Source organism: Oncorhynchus tshawytscha, linkage group LG21 (genome assembly GCF_018296145.1).
Source record: "Oncorhynchus tshawytscha isolate Ot180627B linkage group LG21, Otsh_v2.0, whole genome shotgun sequence".
NCBI lineage: Eukaryota > Metazoa > Chordata > Actinopteri > Salmoniformes > Salmonidae > Oncorhynchus > Oncorhynchus tshawytscha.
In genome coordinates, this window is record NC_056449.1 from 27,578,804 (window position 1) to 27,599,618 (window position 20,815).

Here is a 20,815-nt window from a genome sequence, read left to right on the forward strand (position 1 = left end):
GGAAACGAATCAACTCTTTTCTGGTAGCAAAAGCGTTGTGCTGGTATTAAAAACAATACGCAGCTTGATTTTCCTGGCAAGTTTCTCTGATGGATGGTGAAGCTCAACTTCTCAATGTCCTTCCAGGGTAGTAATTACATGGGTTTCAGAGTGTTTAGTATTGGAAAATACCATGCATTTTGTTTTAGAGGAATTCAGAACAAGCTTCAAATTGTACAGATTCTGTTGAATGATGTTGAAAGCTGTTTGAGCTTTTTCAAAAGTCAAACTGCTGCCCCTTGAATAGAGAACAGAGTCAAACTGCTGCCCCTTGACTAGAGAACAGTGTCAAACTGCTGCCCCTTGAATAGAGAACAGAGTCAAACTGCTGCCCCTTGACTAGAGAACAGAGTCAAACTGCTGCCCCTTGAATAGAGAACAGAGTCAAACTGCTGCCCCTTGAATAGAGAACAGAGTCAAACTGCTGCCCCTTGACTAGAGAACAGAGTCAAACTGCTGCCCCTTGAATAGAGAACAGAGTCAAACTGCTGCCACTTGACTAGAGAACAGTGTCAAACTGCTGCCCCTTGAATAGAGAACAGAGTCAAACTGCTGCCCCTTGAATAGAGAACAGAGTCAAACTGCTGCCCCTTGAATAGAGAACAGAGTCAAACTGCTGCCCCTTGAATAGAGAACAGAGTCAAACTGCTGCCCCTTGAATAGAGAACAGAGTCAAACTGCTGCCCCTTGAATAGAGAACAGAGTCAAACTGCTGCCCCTTGACTAGAGAACAGTGTCAAACTGCTGCCCCTTGAATAGAGAACAGTGTCAAACTGCTGCCCCTTGAATAGAGAACAGTGTCAAACTGCTGCCCCTTGAATAGAGAACAGTGTCAAACTGCTGCCCCTTGAATAGAGAACAGTGTCAAACTGCTGCCCCTTGAATAGAGAACAGAGTCGAACTGCTGCCTCTTGAATAGAGAACAGAGTCAAACTGCTGCCCCTTGAATAGAGAACAGAGTCAAACTGCTGCCCCTTGAATAGAGAACAGTGTCAAACTGCTGCCCCTTGAATAGAGAACAGAGTCAAACTGCTGCCCCTTGAATAGAGAACAGAGTCAAACTGCTGCCCCTTGAATAGAGAACAGTGTCAAACTGCTGCCCCTTGAATAGAGAACAGAGTCAAACTGCTGCCCCTTGAATAGAGAACAGAGTCAAACTGCTGCCCCTTGAATAGAGAACAGTGTCAAACTGCTGTTACTTGAATAGAGAACAGTGTCAAACTGCTGCCCCTTGAATAGAGAACAGTGTCAAACTGCTGCCCCTTGAATAGAGAACAGAGTCAAACTGCTGCTACTTGAATAGAGAACAGTGTCAAACTGCTGCCCCTTGAATAGAGAACAGTGTCAAACTGCTGCCCCTTGACTAGAGACCAGTGTCAAACTGCTGCCCCTTGAATAGAGAACAGTGTCAAACTGCTGCTACTTGACTAGAGAACAGTGTCAAACTGCTGCTACTTGAATAGAGAACAGAGTCAAACTGCTGCCCCTTGAATAGAGAACAGTGTCAAACTGCTGCCCCTTGAATAGAGAACAGAGTCAAACTGCTGCCACTTGAATAGAGAACAGTGTCAAACTGCTGCCCCTTGAATAGAGAACAGAGTCAAACTGCTGCCCCTTGAATAGAGAACAGTGTCAAACTGCTGCCACTTGAATAGAGAACAGTGTTAAACTGCTGCTACTTGAATAGAGAACAGTGTCAAACTGCTGTTACTTGACTAGAGAACAATGTCATCTGCATACAAAATTACATCAGCTGTCTGAATATGTCTCCAAATGTTGTTGACATGAATAATAAACTACAGGGGACCTAAAATTGATTCTTGAGGCACACCCGAGCACAAACGACTTACAACCGTCTGCCTTAAGACACTGGGTTCGATCTGATAGCGAGTTCACAAACCACTCCAGATCATGATCAGTAATGCCAACACAATTCAGCCTGTGCACCAAGAAGGTGTGGTTCTCGGTGTCAAACACCTTTGACAAGTCTGTGAACACAGATATACAATGCAGCTTCCTATCCAGTGCACAGTGAATATAATTCAAAACCTTCAAAGTGGATGTTACAGTGCTATGGCTAGATCTGAACTCTTTTCCACATCAAGTAACTCAAGCGAGCAGTAAAATCAGATCTAAAAAAACAGATGAAACAACACCTCACGGCACATTGCGGACTGTGAAGAGGCACACACACAAACACACACACATGCACACACACACACACACACGCACTCTACACACACACACACACACACTATAATGTTATGATATTGTGGTACTGGGGTCTTTATATTGTAGATGTGTAATATTAGAGTAATAATGTAATAATGTCTTCTATGATGTATTGTGATATTTATGATGTAGGCTGTTTTTGTGTTTTGTTGTGAAGTAATTGTTTTAATCTTGTTTGGACCCCAGGAAGAGTAGCTTATGGGGATCCTAATAAATACTCTCTCCGTAACCCCTCCCACCCCCTCTCTCTCTCTCTTTGTCTCTCTCACTCTCGTCTCTCTCACTCTCTCTTTGTCTCTCTCTCTCTCTAGCTGTGGCCCCTAAGTTGCGGCCGATGAGGGGCCAGTCTCTAATGGAGGGGGAGAGGCTGTATCTGAAGTGTGAGGCGTCAGGGAACCCCAGCCCCTCCTTCCGATGGTATAAAGATGGCCGAGAGCTCCAGAGGGGAAAAGATGTCAAAATCAAGACCAATAAGTGAGTCTCAGAGACCAGCCAACCTCCAGTCACACATTCAAACGCATAACAAAGACACTCCAAAATAGACACTATAGACACTGCTGTTTCTGTTTTGGACAAGCATTCATCTTGACTCAAATTAATCACATAATTTCTCTCTCTCCTTCTCTCTCTCTCTCCTTCTCTCTCTCTCTCCTTCTCTCTCTCACTCCATTTCTCTCTCTCTCTCCTCGCTCTCACTCCATTTCTCTCTCTCTCTCCTTCTCTCTCTCACTCCATTTCTCTCTCTCCTTCTCTCTTCCTCTCTCATTCTCTGAAGGAAAAACTCCAAGGTCCAGATCAACCGAGCGAGGCTGGAGGATTCTGGGAACTACACGTGTGTGGTTGAGAACATGCTGGGCCAGGAGAGCACTACGAGCAGCATCAGTGTGCAGAGCCGTGAGTCCACAGACACACCATCCTCTATCTACAGTATGATGTTCTTACTATTCTATAACGTTCACAATCTTTCCACCTTCTTCATTAACTACCACATACTTTTTTTTCTTGACAACCACCATGCTCTGTTTTCTTTGACAACCAGACATTCTCTTCCTCTCTTCTTTGGTAAAGACCAGACATTCTCTTTCTCTCTTCCTTAGTAACCACAACATTCTTTCCCTTTCTTCCTTAGTAACCATTTATTACCCTTCTTCCATAGTTACCTCTACACTTTCCTTTTCTTTCTTAGTTACCGCCACACTCCCCCTCTTCCTTGCTGACCACTACTCTTACTCTCTCTCCTCCATAGTGACCACTACTCTTACTCTCTCTCCTCCATAGTGACCACTACTCTTACTCTCTGTCCTCCATAGTGACCACTACTCTTACTCTCTGTCCTCCATAGTGACCACTACTCTTACTCTCTCTCCTACATAGTGACCACTACTCTTACTCTCTCTCCTCCATAGTGACCACTACTCTTACTCTCTCTACTCCATAGTGACCACTACTCTTACTCTCTCTCCTCCATAGTGACCACTACTCTTACTCTCTCTCTTCCATAGTGACCCCTACTCTTACTCTCTCTCTCCTCCATAGTGACCACTACTCTTACTCTCTCTCCTCCATAGTGACCACTACTCTTACTCTCTCTCCTCCATAGTGACCACTACTCTTACTCTCTCTCCTCCATAGTGACCACTACTCTTACTCTCTCTCCTCCATAGTGACCACTACTCTTACTCTCTCTCTTCCATAGTGACCCCTACTCTTACTCTCTCTCCTCCATAGTGACCACTACTCTTACTCTCTCTCCTCCATAGTGACCACTACTCTTACTCTCTCTCCTCCATAGTGACCACTACTCTTACTCTCTCTTCTCCATAGTGACCACTACTCTTACTCTCTCTCCTCCATAGTGACCACTACTCTTACTCTCTCTCCTCCATAGTGACCCCTACTCTTACTCTCTCTCCTCCATAGTGACCACTACTCTTACTCTCTCTCCTCCATAGTGACCACTACTCTTACTCTCTCTCCTCCATAGTGACCACTACTCTTACTCTCTCTCCTCCATAGTGACCCCTACTCTTACTCTCTCTCCTCCATAGTGACCACTACTCTTACTCTCTCTCCTCCATAGTGACCACTACTCTGTCTCCGGGCTCGAGTCACGCCCGGCGCTGTAACGACACAGAGAAGTCGTACTGTGTGAACGGTGGAGACTGTTATTTCATACACGGTATAAACCAACTGTCATGCAAGTAAGTGACTGGTCCTGTCCTTCTGCTGTGTCTGTCACTATGTGGCTTCAGCTGTGTGTTGTTAACCCAATCGCCAATCTCCTTCTCCAGACACGAAATGCCAAGTCTCATCACGTTCATTGTAAATGATCCTCTCAAGGATTAGTCTGGGTGCAACATTAAAGGCTTCCCTGTTGATTGTAAACTCATTCTTCTTCTTCTCCCTTCACCCCTGTTTCTCTTGCTCTCGACAAACATTCATCTTTCCTCCATCTCTGATCTGTCCGCTTCTCGACATCTAGGTGTCTTTCCCTCCATCTATTTCTCCTTCTTTCTCTTGCTCTCTCTCCCTCTCTTTCCCTATCCCTCTAATATATCTCCAGCTCGTTGTACGAATGGCTGCATGCTGTTTAACAATGTGTTAGCAAACAAGCAATACTAGAGATGAAAGACATGTACTTTTCCCAGGTGAACAAGGCCCCACAGACAGACAGCCTAAAATTGTTCCATTTCATACTGTGACAGACAGCCTAACAAAATATCTTGAGGTGTTTGGGTGCTTGGCTGGCTGATACCCTAACCTACACAGAACACTGTACTCTGTCAGGCTGTAGGAGGTAGACGTGTATCCAGTCATGTTGCCGGTCAATTAGGGGTTGTAAATAGTGCATCCTGATCCTGAGTTGTGTGTCTGAGTTGTGTGCAGAGGGACAGAGTTAGAGTTATGTTTGACAGAGTAGAGAAACAAAGACAGAGTTAGAGTTATGTTGTGTTCTCTCTTAGCCTAGATGTCGGTCTGTTTAGAAGGATCAGCTCTGTTCTGAATGAACCAAGCAGACTAGCGCAGGCTATGGTGTGGCACTGGCATTGTATGCTAGAGGTTAGCAGCCCTCAGACAAATCCCATTCCCTCTTTAGCATCAGAGAGAAATGAAGGAATGCCATTTTATTTCATTCAGATGAATGCTTTTTTTGAAAAGAGAGATGTTTATATCTCTGTGGAGACTGTTTCCCTTTTTATTTGTCTTGTTCACAGGGCTGACAAAAAGAGGGGAAGAAAAAGAGAGGGGGGATGAGATAGAGAGATGGAGATAGTGAGAGGAAGAGAGAGAGAGAGAGGCGATGTCCTAGCATGGGCTTGCATGCTGCCTCAGTGTCTCTATTTATAACTGCATGGGAAATTGCTGAGTGGGCTCTTCTCTTCCAAGGAAGAGGTTCTTTCTTTAATTGATCCAAAATGTACAGTGAAGTTTTCTCTTTGGTACTATATGAGGGGGAAAATATATCCTGTACAGTTTTATGCATGTTATGAATATTCAGACCCTGTGAGACTAGTTCAATTGAATACTGTTTTAGAGCATCAGGGATCAGCATATGTATGTGTTAGGGAGTATTATGCTGCCTGGACTCACACACTGTAGTTCCAGTGTAGTTACATTATATTTACAGTACGGTAAGTGTAAAAACTTGGACATCCCATGTATACTCCAATCCCCCACCTTTCTCTCCTAGATGTCTATGAGTCCTTCAGCAAAGGGGTGCTTCCTTGCAGACTATGCCTTTGCAGTTTTTTAAGCCCAAACTCTTTGAAAGTGCATCTTGGGAAACAAACCCTGTCAATCAGTAATGTGTAGTGGGTGTTTCTGCTGATATGCTTTTAGCTCCGACTCCTCCTGTTCCACCTCCCGCAGGTCCACATCTTCCAGCCTTCCACATGTGATGATGTCATAGCGTGCAATGATGTCATAGCGTGCAATTATGTCATAGCGATGACGCCATAGTAATGATGTCATAGCAATGGCATAACGCTCTACCCTCTACCTCTGACAAATACTATTAGGCTGTGCTCTGTTTCTAACTCCATGTTCTCTGCTCTCTTGTGTCCCTCCCTCCCTATCTTCATCCCTCCCTCCCTCCCTCCCTCCCTCCCTCCCTCCCTCCCTATCTTTATCTCCCTATCTCTCCTTCCCTCCTCTCTTCCCTTTTACCTCCCTCCCTCCCTCCTTCCTTCCCTCCCTCCCTCCCTCCCTCCTCCCTCCCTCCCTCCCTCCCTTTTTGTTCTCTCCTGCCCTCCCTTTCTTCCTCCCTCCCTCCTCTCACTTTCTTTCTCCCTTCATCCAACCTTTTCCTTCCCTCCATCCATCCATCCCTCCCTTTCTTTCTCTCTCCCTCCCTCACTCCCTTTCTTGCTCTCTTCCTCCCTTTCTCTCTTGCTCTCTCCTTCCTTCCTTCCCTCCCACCCTCCCTCCCTTGCTCCCTTGCTCCCTCCCTAACTCCCTCTCTTGCTCTCTCCCTCCCTCCATTTCTCTCAACCTCCCTACCTCCCTTACTCTCTCTCTCCCTCCCTCCTTTCCCTTATATGTACTTCCTCCTTCGCCTCCTTTCCCTCCCCCTCTTCCTCTTTTCCCTCCCTCCCTCTTCTCCTTCTGTGGCTTGTTTCCCCCATCAGGTGTCCAAATGACTATACAGGTGATCGCTGTCAAAAATCCGTCATGGCAGGTTTCTACAGTATGTTCATTTCCTCCTGTCTGTCTGTCTGTCTGTCTGTCTGTCTGTCTGTCTGTCTGTCTGTCTGTCTGTCTGTCTGTCTGTCTGTCTGTCTGTCTGTCTGTCTGTCTGTCTGTCTGTCTGTCTGTCTGTCTGTCTGTCTGTCTTCCTCATTGGGACGCTGCTGCATGCTCTGGAGGGCGATACCTACCTGTGTGTGTGTGTGTGTGTGTGTGTGTGTGTGTGTGTGTGTGTGTGTGTGTGTGTGTGTGTGTGTGTGTGTGTGTGCTTGCGTGGCTGCGTGAATGTGTACAGTGGCTTGTGAAAGTATTCAACCCCTTGGTATTTTTCCTATTATGTTGCCTTACAACCTGGAATTAAAATTGATTTTTTTTGGGGGGTTTGTATCATTTAATTTACACAACATGCCTAACACTTTGAAGATGCAAAATATTTTTTATTGTGAAACAAACAAGAAATATGACAAAAAATATAAAAAACTTGAACTTGCATAATTATTCACCCCCCTCCCCCCCAAAGTCAATACTTTGTAGAGACACCTTTTGCAGCAATTACAGCTGCAAGTCTCTTGGGGTATGTCTCTGTAAGGTTGGCACATCTAGCCACTGGGATTTTTGTCCATTCTTCAAGGCAAAACTGCTCCAGCTCCTTCAAATTGGATGGGTTCCGCTGGTGTACAGCAATCTTTAAGTCATACCACAGATCCTCAATTCGATTGAAAGGGGAAATGTTTCCCCTTAAACCACTCGAGAGTTGCTTTAGCAGTATGCTTAGGGTCATTGTCCTGCTGGAAGGGGAACCTCCGTCCCAGTCTAAAATCTCTGGAAGACTGAAACAGGTTTCCCTCAAGAATTTCCCTGTATTTAGTGCCATCATTCCTTCTGTTCTGACCAGTTACCCAGTCCCTGCCGATGAAAAACAAAAGCATGATGCTGCCACCACCATGCTTCACTGTGGGGATGGTGTTCTCGGGGTGATAAGAGGTGTTGGGTTTGCGCCAGACTTAGCATTTTCCTTGATGGCCAAAAATGTTAGTCTCATCTGACCAGATTACCTTCTTCCATATGTTTGGGGAGTCTCCCACATGCGATTTTGGCGATCACCAAACGTGTTTGCTTATTTTTTTCTTTAAGCAATGGCTTTTTCCTGGCCATTCTTCCATAAAGCCCAGCTCAGTGGAGAATACGGCTTAAAGTGGTCCTATGGACAGATACTCCAATCTCCGCTGTGGAGCTTTCCAGCTCCTTCAGGGTTATCTTTGATCTCTTTGTTGCCTCTGATTAATGTCCTCCTTGCCTGGTCCATGAGTTTTGGTGGGCGGTCCCTCTCTTGTCAGGTTTGTTCTGGTGCCATATTCGCTAATTTTTTTAAATAATGGATTAAATGGTGCTCCGTGGGATGTTCAAAGTTTCAGATATTTTTTTTATAACCCGAACCGAACCCAATCTGTACTTCTCCACAACTTTGTCCCTGACCTGTTTGGAGAGCTCCTTGGTCTTCATGGTGCCGCTTGCTTGGTGGTGCCCCTTGCTTTGTGGTGTTGCAGACTCTGGGGCCTTTCAGAACAGGTGTATATATACTGAGATCATGTGACAGATCATGTGACACTTAGATTGCACACAGGTGGACTTTATTTAACTAATTATGTGACTTCTGAAGGTAATTGGTTGCACCAGATCTTATTTTGGGTTTAATAGCAAAGGGGGTGAATACGTCTTTTGCTTTTTTAATTGTTTTTAAATTTCATGAAACAAGCATTTTTTTCATTTCACTTCACCAATTTGGACTATTTTGTGTATGTCCATTACATGAAATCCAAATATTACAGGTTGTAATGCAACAAAATAGTAAAAATGCCAAGGGGATTAATATTTTTGCAAGGCACTATATGTGCATGCCTTTGTGTCTATCCCTTCCTCTGTTGTCCATCGTGCTGGTTCTTTACACAGAGGGACTTAACCAGTAGACCCATCATTAATGGACAGAGGTGCATGCAGAGAAACAGACAGCAGAGTTAACATATAGGTCTCTATGCATGCCCTCCTGATCATATGCTACACAGTAAGCTGCAGCAGAGATTGGATGATGATACATTGAATGGAATATACAGGGTTCACCTGATATGCAGCTTGGATGGCTTGATGCAATTCTTGATATGAAGACCGGTAGTTATCTGTGATGTTCTGACTAGATGTTAGTGAAGTAGCCAGTAGTTTTGCTGCAAATGGGCAACTGATAACCCATTGTCATAATGTTTCATCCAGAGAGCTCATCCTAAGCCAGTTCTTATATTCAAATCATTAAAATGCTTGGTTTGTTTGCCCCATCAATGTCCTGTTTACCATGTTCAGGTAACTACAGTACTGGTCAAAAGTTTGGACACATCTACTCATTAAAGGGTTTTTATTTGTTTTTACTATTTTCTACATTGTAGAAAGTAGTGAAGACATGAAACTATGAAATAACACACATGGAATCATGCAGTAAAAAAAAGTGTTATACAAATCAAAAAATATTTTATATTTCATATTCTTCCAAGTTGCCACCCTTTGCCATGATGACATATTTGCACACTCTTGGCATTCTCTCAACCAGCTTCATGAGGTAGTCACCTGGAATGAATTTCAATTAACAGGTGTGGCTTGTTAAAAATTAATTTGTGGAATTTCTTTCCTTCTTGATGTGTTTCAGCCAATCAGTTGTGTTGTGACAAGGTAGGGGTGGTATACAGAAAATAGCCCTATTTGGTAAAAGACCAAGTTCATATTATGGCAAGAACAGCTCAAATAATCAAAGAGAAACGACAGTCCATGATTACTTTAAGACATGAAGGTCAGTCAATCCAGAAAATTTCAGTCGCAAAAAAGATCAAGCGCTATGATGAAACTGGCTCTCATGAGGACTGTCACAGGAAAGGAAGACCAGAGTTACCTCTGCTGCAGAGGATAAGTTCATTAGAGTTACCAGACTCAAAAACTGCAGGCCAAATAAATGCTTCACAGAGTTCAAGTAACAGACACATCTCAACATCAACTGTTCAAAGGAGACTCCGTGAATCAGGCCTCCATGGTCGAATTGCTGCCAAGAAACCACCACTAAAGGACATCATTAAGAAGAAAAGACTTGCTTGGGCCAAGAAACACGATGGACACGAGCAATGGACATTAGACCGGTGGAAATCTGTCCTTTGGTCTGATGAGTCCAAATGTGAGATTTTTGGTTCCAACCATCATGTCTTTGTGAGATGCAGATAGGTGAACGGATGATCTCCGCATGTGTGGTTCCCACTGTGAAGCATGGCGGAGGAGGTGTGATGGTGTGGGGGTGCTTTGCTGGTGACACTGTCTGTGATTTATTTTGAATTCAAGGCACACTTAACCAGCATGGCTACCACAGCATTCTGCAGCGATATGCCATCCCATTTGGTTTGCGCTTAGTGTGACTATCATTTGTTTTTCAACAGGACAATGACTCAACACACCACCAGGCTGTGTAAGGGCTATTTGACCAAGAAGGAAAGTGCTGCATCAGATGACCTGGCCTCCACAATCACCCGACCTCAACCCAATTGAGATGGTTTGGGATGAGTTGGACCGCAGAGGGAAGGAAAAGCAGCCAAAAAGTGCTCAGCATATGTGGGAACTCCTTCAGACTGTTGGAAAAGCATTCCAGGTGAAGCTGGTTGAGAGAATGCCAAGAGTGTACAAAGCTGCCATCAAGGCAAAGGGTGGCTACTTTGAAGAATCTAAGAATCTAATCTCTGTTTAACATTTTTTTGGTTACTACATGATTCCATATGTTATTTCATAGTTTTGATGTCTTCACTATTATTCTACAATGTAGAAAATAGCACAAATAAAGAAAAACCCTTGAATGAGTAGGTGTGTCCAAACGTTTGACTGGTATTGTATGTGAGTGTTTCCTTGCCACTAGTAGACAACATAGATGAGAAGAGCACTATGAACGGGTTTGTCATTGTTGGTTTAAGCCTAGAGAACAGCTAATGGGGACTTGGAGCACAATATGAATATACAGTTAATTGCCAAAATAAAGGAAACACCAACATAAAGTGTCTTAATAGGGAGTTGGGCACCACAAGCCAGAATAGTTTCAATGCACCTTGGCATATATTCTACAAGTGTCTTGTGTTGATGGTGGTGAAAAATGCTGTCTCAGGCACCGCTCCAGAATCTCCCATAAGTCTTCAATTGGGTTGAGATCTGGTGACTGGGACGGCCATGGCGTATGGTTTACATCATTTTCATGCTCATCAAACCATTCAGTGACCACTCGTGCCCTGTGGATGGGGGCATTGTCATCCTATAGGAGCATAGCCATGGTAGCCCAAAATATTTTTTTATACATGACCCTAAGTATGATAGGATGTTAATTGCTTTATTAACTCAGGAACCACAGCTGTGGGGAAGCACCTGCTTTCAATATACATTGTATCCCTCATTTACTCAACTGTTTCCATTATTTTGGCAGTTACCTGTACATACAGTATTGTATATATCTATATATGCATGCATAAATATGGTTAAAAAACGTCTTTAAGCTATCATTGATGGCACGATTCACATCATACCATGTTAAGAAACACACATATCTTACTAGTGCTATTGCTCATGCTGTGCTGATAGAAAACACCTTTGTCATATTTGATCATAATAATTTCAGATGAAAGGTGTCAGAGCGATAAAGTGATATAACACAAGAAACAATAGGACACCATTACAACTTGTCATTAATCTGTCGACCTACAAAGCTGTTCCCATCTCTGTGCCAACCAACATCTACAATACTGTGTTTTTACGTTGGAAAGTAACACACTGCTTTTTTCCTTTCTTTTTTCTTTGATTTTATCCACACAAAACAAAATATGTTTACCCCAGAAATGAGGTCTAGTAAATATGGCAGTAAGTGAAGTGGCTGTCTCTGTCTCTGCATGTCTCCTGCCTGCTTCCCTCTCTCTTTTATTAGTTATGCTTCTTTCTTTCCTTTTCTTTCGTTTCTGGGGTCACAGAGCCGCGGCTGTCCGCGTTGTCTGTCTGTTACTGGACGTGACACCTGCTAATCACCATTGTTATGTCACCGAAAGATTCCATACTAACCTCATGGTTTAGTATCTACTATCTATATATCTATGTTCCAATGTAGACGATCACTATCTGAAACTTTTTCTCTTTCCTTTTCATTGTGTCCAACTTTCTGCGTTGGCAGAGCATCTTGGAATTGAATTTATGGGTATGGAACAATTATTCATTTGAATGTATATTATTAATTTTAAGAGTTGCCAAGATCCTCTCACAGTCACACATTACTACTACCATCTCTCTAGAACCAATAGCTCTTCTCTGATCTGTCGATCTGTCACTCGCCCGCTAACCTACCTGGTCCAAAGACACTTGTCCCTCTGCATGCATGCTAGCCCTCTCTCTCAGTTATAGAAAACCTAGAAACTATGCTTTGTAGTACACTCCAAAATATTACTGTAGAGAGGGAGACAGCAAAGCCACAGACATGTTGATGATCGAGAGGAACATATAAGTAGAAGACATTACAATGCAGGCACAATAAATTTACCTGATTGAGGCTAAATTAATTTTAAAATGTGTACTTTTGAGTCAGAGAGACAAACTTGACAGAAATTGGCTGATGGTTATCAGTAACACCACACCTGAGAAAATAGCCCATGTCTCATAAGACAGACAGCTGTGGTAGGTCTACCATGACCCAGTTGATTGGCATTGAATCAAAGGCTCCTGTAAGTGATAGTGACCTAGCTCCTTCAGTAGCAGCCAACCACCAATCCCTTCCCCTATCAGTACCCTCTTCTGTGACACACATACAATGCTTGGCTAAGGCTCTCTATACAGCACCCCTTCCCCGACCTTTAGCACTAAAACCCCCATCACCACCCCATTTTAGACCCCCACCTCCCACACACACACACACACACACACACACACACACACACACACACACACACACACACCTTCCCAGACAATCTTCCTCCACTATCTGGCCGTCGCCACCTTTCATCTTCCTTTGTCCACTCTTTCTTTCTTTCGTTCCCCCTCTCCCCATGTTCTGTTTGTTTTCCTCTGTCATTGTGACTTATCTGCTGACAATGTTCCACCACAACGAGCCTTCTGCTCATTGGTCATTTAAATGCCATCAGAACACCTGACAGGGAGGTTTTCATAAAGCTTCACCATGACAACAGAGATTCACACTAGCTACACTTTTTAACTGATGAAAAAAGATCAGGAACCCACATTTAACCTTGAAAAATAATGATAACTCTCATGCAAAAGCTACAATATATTTCCCTTGTTAACATATGGGGATTGTGAGTTATCTGTGTTTTATATTTGTGCATTCTCTGGTCAATTTAAAGGTGTTTATTTAGTTGGCGGTGAGTTTTATGAATATCCCCAAACCATTGTGGTGTTTTTGCTCTAAAATGCTTTTTTTCTTATGATTATCATCTGATTCCATCATACAGGCATGTGTCCTTAGACCTCTTTGACATACATTCCATAGACATTGTGGTACATTTGTGCACGTAGGGAAAGCAGAGGAGGAATCCAGACCAACCACACATTGCAACATATAGGTCTATGTAGGATGAGGCCTAGTTTCTGAGAGATTGTTTGAACTTGACATACAGTAAGCCTACAAGAAGCAAACATTGCCAGTAAAAAAAAAGAGTCTACTATTGTTGAACTGTTGAACTATTACACACTTGTACATGTATGAAACAGGACAAATATAAGCACCACCCTGACTGAAACAGTCTATGTTGTGGCTAAGCCACTGTTAGCCTACAAGGTTGGTACCATCATGGTTAGTTTTTGTTTTGTCTAAGGTTAGCACTACTAAGCTGGAGGAGAAAGACGATTGGTTACTTTCAGGGAGGTTAGAGGTCAGAGGTTAGTGATGAGTATGGAGGGAAAGAGGAGGTGCTGAGTTAGCTTTAGCTTTTGTTTGATTATTTCTGTAGAGTAGCGCTCACACGTGTGTGTGTGTGTGTGTGTGTGTGTGTGTGTGTGTGTGTGTGTGTGTGTGTGTGTGTGTGTGTGTGTGTGTGTGTGTGTGTGTGTGTGTGTGTGTGTGTGTGTGTGTGTGTGTGTGCGTGTGTGTGTGTGTGTGTGGTTTGTTCACAGAGGCAGAGGAGCTGTACCAGCGGCGGGTGTTGACCATCACAGGCATCTGTGTGGCACTGTTGGTAGTGGGCATGGTCTGTGTGGTTGCATACTGCAAAACCAAGTACGTACTGGTGCTGTACAGAGCCCACCCAGCCGGGCATAACTGGTTGAAATGATTTCAACCAGTTCCTCACAGAGCCCAGGAGGCATTCACTGACTGCCAGTGATCACAGCTACAATGTCACAGTTGGAAATTAAGCTTTTAAACTTCTTAGATGAGTTTTACTAACTAATTATATATATTTTTTAAACGTGTTAATGTTTGAAGCCGGATATTTCAATGACAGACAGAACAGAATTTGTAAAATGACTGCATTCCTGTCAAACTGTAGTTTGTATTTATATAAATTTTCTGATAAACTTGTTCTGTTCTTATCTACTATCTTCCTCAATGTCTTCTAGAACAATAACACATTACACTTTTTCTTGCGTATGTCGTACAGGAAACAGAGGAAGAAGATACATGGCCACCTGAACCAGAACGTCAACCAGAACCAGTGTGTGGAGCAGCCCAACCGCATGCTGGCTAACGGTCCCAACCACCCTGGGCCAGGGCCTGAAGAGATCCCCATGGTCGACGTGAGTCACTACGGCCCCGTACACACTCAGGTTGTACAACTGATGTACAACACATTTGACACAACGGTTGTGATACAATGGTTATTTCTGTTATACTACAGAGAGTTTGTCTGCATAAAACCACTTGCGGTGTGGTGTCTCCACAACCGCTGTGTAAACACTTTTGCTCAGAAAAACCTTCCGTTGGATCACAATTGTTTTGTCAAATGCATTGTACACCAGTTGTACAAACTGAGTGTGTACAGGGCCTACAAGATACCTCAGGCTCAGAAACAGAATTATTTTGACTGTAACGGGTGTTATAACACGTTCTTATTCCAGTTTGGCCGGAAGCCTGCCGACACAGCATACGTCTAGAGCCAGGACTGTCTGCAAGCCGTGGGAGAGAGAGACAGATTGCCATATCGCCCATACCTATACAGCTCCCACAATGCATATCTCTCTCTTCCTTTCACAGTACATCTCAAAGAACGCTCCTACCACAGAGTGTAGTATTATACAGCATGGACCAGAAGAAACTGTAAACTACGCAGGAAGCCGAATGTCCACCAGATCCCACCACTCATCTACAGTCTCCCACAACTCCAGGTGCTGTAGTGGCATACACACACACACACACACATAGACACACACACACACATAGACACACACACATAGACACACACACACATAGACACACACACATAGACACACACACACACACACACAAGCACACACACACATAGACACACACACACATAGACACACACACATAGACACACACACACACACAAGCACACACACACATAGACACACACACACATAGACACACACACAAGCACACACACACATAGACACACACACAAGCACACACACGTCAGGACATTTCTGTGGCTCAGAAATGTCATAAAGCCCTCTTGTTACTTACTTCCATCTCTGTTTCTCTCTCTCCCCTCTCCCGGTAGACATGAGGAGCGGACGTGGAGTATAGAGAGGACAGACAGTATGAACTCAGACTGCCAGTCGGGGGCGCTCTCCTCATCAGTGGGCACCAGTAAATGCAGCAGCCCGACCTGCATGGAGGCACGGGCACGGAGGGCCGCCTACTGGGGCTGTTCTGAGGGAGCCAGCCTGCAGTATGGAGACTCCTACGACTCTCTGAGAGACTCACCTCACAGTGACAGGTGGGATGACTAGTATGACCACAATGTGTACTTGTATAAACTACAGAATGACTACTTGTCTACTGTCTCAGTTTTGGGCCTCTGAACTAGATTTAATACAGTTTTGTGTGTGTGTGTCTCTGTTTCCCCCCTCCCCTCCCCACAGGTACGTGTCAGCGTTGACCACACCAGCCCGTCTGTCGCCCATTGAGTTCCACTACCCCCCACTGCCCCCCCAAGTGCCCACCTTCCAAATCACATCCCCAAACACAGGCCACGCCCTCGCCCTGCCGCCTGCCGCCGCAGCCTACCAGCGGGATGACGACCAGCCCCTGCTGAGATGCCCCCAGGTGACCATGACCTTGCCGCTACACTCACTAGCGACTACACATATGGCAGAAAGCAGGCCATTTTATAACTGTGACTCATGAGTCATATTTTCCACTTCCTTGTTGTTGTAAGTAGTGTATGATGTTGTTAGTTGTAGACTAGAGTATCTTGTGTGTGACGTTCTCTGCTTCTGTCCCTGCAGGATGGACGGTTGTACCGGCAACCCCGTCGCCCTCGCCAACCCTACCTGACAGAGAGCACGGGCAGCCTTCCATCCAGCCCCTATCATCTCCCTGACGACGAGGCCTATGAGACCACGCAGGAGTACGCCTCCTCCCGTGAACCAATCAGGAGCCGCCGGCGCCCGCGTCGGAACCGCCTCAATGGACATGTCTCCCAGCGTGCAATGGGCCTACGGGACAACAGCTCTCAGAGCTTCAGCCAATCAGAGGAGGAGGAGGAGGAAGAGGAGGGGCAAGGAGAGAGCACTCCTTTCCTCAGTATGCAGAACATGAACATGGAGCCGTGTGAACGTGGGTACCGATCATCTACCGCCCCTGCCCCGACCGCCGACATACGGACTCACCGGGCGCAGGGGCGGCCAAGCACCCGCAGCAACGGACACAGTAAAAGCTCCCAGTCGCGCTCCTCCAAAAATGACAACACACCCCTTTAAGACCCGCCCGCCTTGACCACTGACCTCTAACCCCTGACCCCGACCACCCTGACCCACCTAAAGACAACAGTGGAGTAGAGACCTGCACCTAGGAGAAATATTTTTATTTTGTATAACAGACAGATATTCTAAATAAATGAAATATTTATTTTCATTTCAGCAAAAATTGTCTACTAGCTAACAGCAAAGACTTTTTTTACAGGGAAAAATATTTATATGTAAAGTTTTTGATTTACAGCGTTATGAGAGAAAAAAATGATTACGTGCCAATTTTACACAAGTTAGATAATAGAATAATATTGTGGTGCCTTTTGCTGTGTGCTGAAGCCAGAGGTCCAGTTGAGTTTTTGTAGCCTTTCTAATACAGACTCCTCATTTTATAGACCTCTTTACTTTGACTTGCTCTGATTTAGGATCTCCCTGTTTGAACTGTGATATGATTCTGGCATCATGCAATATGAGTCACCCCTGTCTAACGGTGTATGTTTACATGAGAATGATCCACACGCAGTTGTTTTTTCACGGGGGACATTTATCACAGACGCAACTGGATGTGGTGTCTTGTCCTGGTACAGGAAGTGAAGCGCTAGTTTTTGATGAGTCGCTCCAACTAACTCACATCAGTCATTCATGTCATCATCTGTCCGCCTGTCATCGTCTGTGTATTGTTTCAGAGGAATGCAGGTGATCCAAGGTACCTGCACAGGTGTTCAGGGTTTTTAAATGGGAATGAGAGTAGGTGACGGTTGTGGTGTGTGTGTGTGTGTGCATGCAGGTGTGTACGCACTCCATGATGAGTTGTAGTCTGGTCACAGCAAGGGAGACATGAGTGTCCATTCAGCTATGAGGGTGTAGTCACTGTTAAACTGACATACTCAACCGGCCAATCGTCATGCTGCCAGAAGCTCCATTGCACTGTAAAACCTCCATCCATGAGCATTCATTGGCCAGGGAGCTGCCAATCCTACCAATCCAGTCAATCCAGCCTGATTCTGGCCTACATGGACTGCCCTCCCCCATTCCTATGCCAGCAGCTTAACTAAAGCCGCATTGTGTCTCAGGACTTTCACATCCCATCAAGAAAAAGACTCCATTTCCCAAGAACCACGATGGTCCATAGGCCAGATCCATTATGTCCCTCTTCCTTGTCTGTTTTCATCTGTGATATAGTATGGAGCTATGGAAACTCTTGAAACTTGAAAAAAAAAAGTGGGTTTTAAAAATGCCAAAATCGGCTGATATGGAGTTCATGTTGAGGCTCTTGGATGATTGTTCTATGACAGTGTAATGAGACAGGTTTGTTCTGTGATGATGATGATGATGATGACATTGGCTCGTAGTGATGATGGCACTGGTTTGCTGTGTGCTGTGACAAGTGACACAGGTTCATTTTAAAGTCTCTCCTACGTTGACTGACTCACTGCAGTGTGTTTGAGTCTGTTCGGTTTGTCTTTTTTTAATCATAGCCAACAAACGGTATGGTATTATCGATTATTGCATCCTTTTTTGCATTCCTATACCTTTATTATTAACACAAGTATACCTTGCTTGGTCATATTGACTGAATGATCTGATATGTGTCTGTCTCTGTCCGACCCCGCCCTCTTGCCAATGACATCATAGATTATGACATAACCTATTATCATGGGATATGTTAGATTTACACATTACAACAGCTTGTCCACTCCGCTATGGGTTACAGGCATTGCTCAGAAAGGGTGCACCTCAGAAATACTATGAGATTAAATGGACAGAGAGCATCCCGCTCCTCTACCTAAAAGAAAAAGGGCATTGTGTAAAATACATGAGTCCCCATGAGTTGGTTTTAAATGAAAATGTTAATTTGCCCCTTTACCAGTAGAGTCTCACAGGAGATGCATGTATCACAAAAAAATGTTATAATAAGTACCATATAAAAAATGACAACCAACTCCTTTGATGAATTCAGAGGATTATTGTGGAATATCATTTAGAGATATAGATGTTATTTTCATGGCCCAAAGTTCTGGCTAGTTTGTCTTAGTATCACTGTATTCAATCTGGGATTTGCAATGTAGGATACTGCCAGTGACGGTAGTGTGCTTCTAGTGGTAGTTCAAATGTAAAATCCCCCCTTACCTCCTTCCCTTGCAACCAATATTTCCTACCTTCCACATTTACTCTCTCTTTCTCTCACGCACACACACACACACGCACACACACACACACACGCATGCACGCGCACACACACACACACACTTAAACACAACACACACCCTTCAACACGGCACACACACACACACACACACACACACACACACACACACACACACACACACACACACACACACACACACACACACACACACACGCATGCACGCGCACACACACACACACACTTAAACACAACACACACCCTTCAACACGGCACATACACACACACACACACACACACACACACACACACGCATGCACGCGCACACACACACACACACTTAAACACAACACACACCCTTCAACACGGCACATACACACACAATGTTTGTGTTTTTACAGCATTTGTCCTCATCTCCTTTACGCCCCCTCTCCCTCTCTTCTCCCCCTGCCCCCTGCATGTCCTAGCGGTCCAGGTAGTTGGGTGCATGGGAAAAGAAGCAAGCAAATCGTTTTCCACTCAGTGAAAAGTGTCTTCATTTTAACATTCAGCAATAAATCCCCTTTTCTCATGTCTCCATTCTTGGAATATGCTAGAAGTTTTTTGCAAGTTTTATCAAAACATACTTGTAAAAAAGAAAAAGAAAAATCCAAACCACCTCTTCATATGAAAATAAATCTTTATTCCTACCATTTTGAAAGTGTTGTCATTCTCTATCACAAAGAAGAGGCCTCCTCCTTCATTGACCCTCAATGTGTAGGGGGGATTCTCAATCTTACGTCAGAAGCTAGTTTTACCTGCCAATTTATGATTGTCTATCAAACTGATAATAATTATTCTGCTTTATGCTGATCCCATTCATCTGTGTGACAGGTAAGGGTCAATCCAGCAAAATAGACTTTGAAAACTTCTAGCCACTAGGTGGCAATATTTTCACGTTTTATCTCTTCCTTTTCAGACTCATATTTTCTACCCCAGCAAAGTATATTGCATCCTCACACGTAACCAGTTTCCCTTTTATAGATCAAACAGGTTTTTCCCGCAAAGTTGTTCCTTCCTTAGTGTGGATATTCTCTGATTATGGATAGGTATGATTTTTATTGCCTGGAATATTGCTGGCATGATTCATCTGATCTACCGTTCTACTAGGCTAAACTCCGTTACTTAGATGGTCATCTTGATTTGATGCAGTGGTGAAAAAAGTACCCAATTGTCATACTTAAGTAAAAGTAAAGATACCTTAATTATAGAAAAAGACCCAAGTAAAAGTCACCCAGTAAAACACTTGTTGAGTAAAAGTCTAAAAGTATTGGGTTTTAAATATACTTAAGAATCAAAAGTATATGCAATTGCCAAAATATACTTAAGAATCAAAAGTAAAAGTATAAATAATTTCAAATTCCTTATATTAAGAAAACCAGATGGCACAGTTATCTTTTTTCTTTATTTTTATTTATGGATTGCCACAGGCACACACCAACACCAACATCATTTACAAACTAAGCATTTGTGTTTAGTGAGTCTGCCAGATCAGAGGGAGTAGGGATCACCAGGGATGTTCTCTTGATAAGAGCTTGAATTGGACCATTGTCCTGTCCTGCTAAGCATTCAAAATGTACTTTTGAGTGTCAATGAAAATGTATGGAGTAAAAAGTACATTATTTTATTTACGAATGTAGTGTAGGAAAAGTTAAAGTCATACTACCTAAGTAGTACTTTAAAGTATTTTTACTTAAATACTTTACACCACTGATTTCATGACAAGCATCAAATAGATAAATG

At 43.8% G+C, this 20,815-nt stretch overlaps 1 protein-coding gene across 1 annotated transcript in view; it reads left to right on the forward strand.

The window, feature by feature from the left end:
- LOC112221178 (pro-neuregulin-2, membrane-bound isoform-like) overlaps positions 1-19,122 on the forward strand; it is a 53,641-nt gene extending 34,519 nt beyond the window's left edge. Inside the window, exons 2-12 of the mRNA XM_042303261.1 lie at positions 2,583-2,745; positions 3,047-3,165; positions 4,352-4,472; positions 6,900-6,958; positions 12,182-12,205; positions 14,131-14,233; positions 14,616-14,751; positions 15,209-15,339; positions 15,696-15,914; positions 16,060-16,243; positions 16,426-19,122. Of these exons, the coding sequence (XP_042159195.1) occupies positions 2,583-2,745; positions 3,047-3,165; positions 4,352-4,472; positions 6,900-6,958; positions 12,182-12,205; positions 14,131-14,233; positions 14,616-14,751; positions 15,209-15,339; positions 15,696-15,914; positions 16,060-16,243; positions 16,426-16,899 (1,733 nt within the window). The 3' untranslated portion in view covers positions 16,900-19,122. The remainder of the gene's footprint in view (positions 1-2,582; positions 2,746-3,046; positions 3,166-4,351; positions 4,473-6,899; positions 6,959-12,181; positions 12,206-14,130; positions 14,234-14,615; positions 14,752-15,208; positions 15,340-15,695; positions 15,915-16,059; positions 16,244-16,425) is intronic.
- The last annotated feature ends 1,693 nt before the right edge of the window (positions 19,123-20,815 follow it).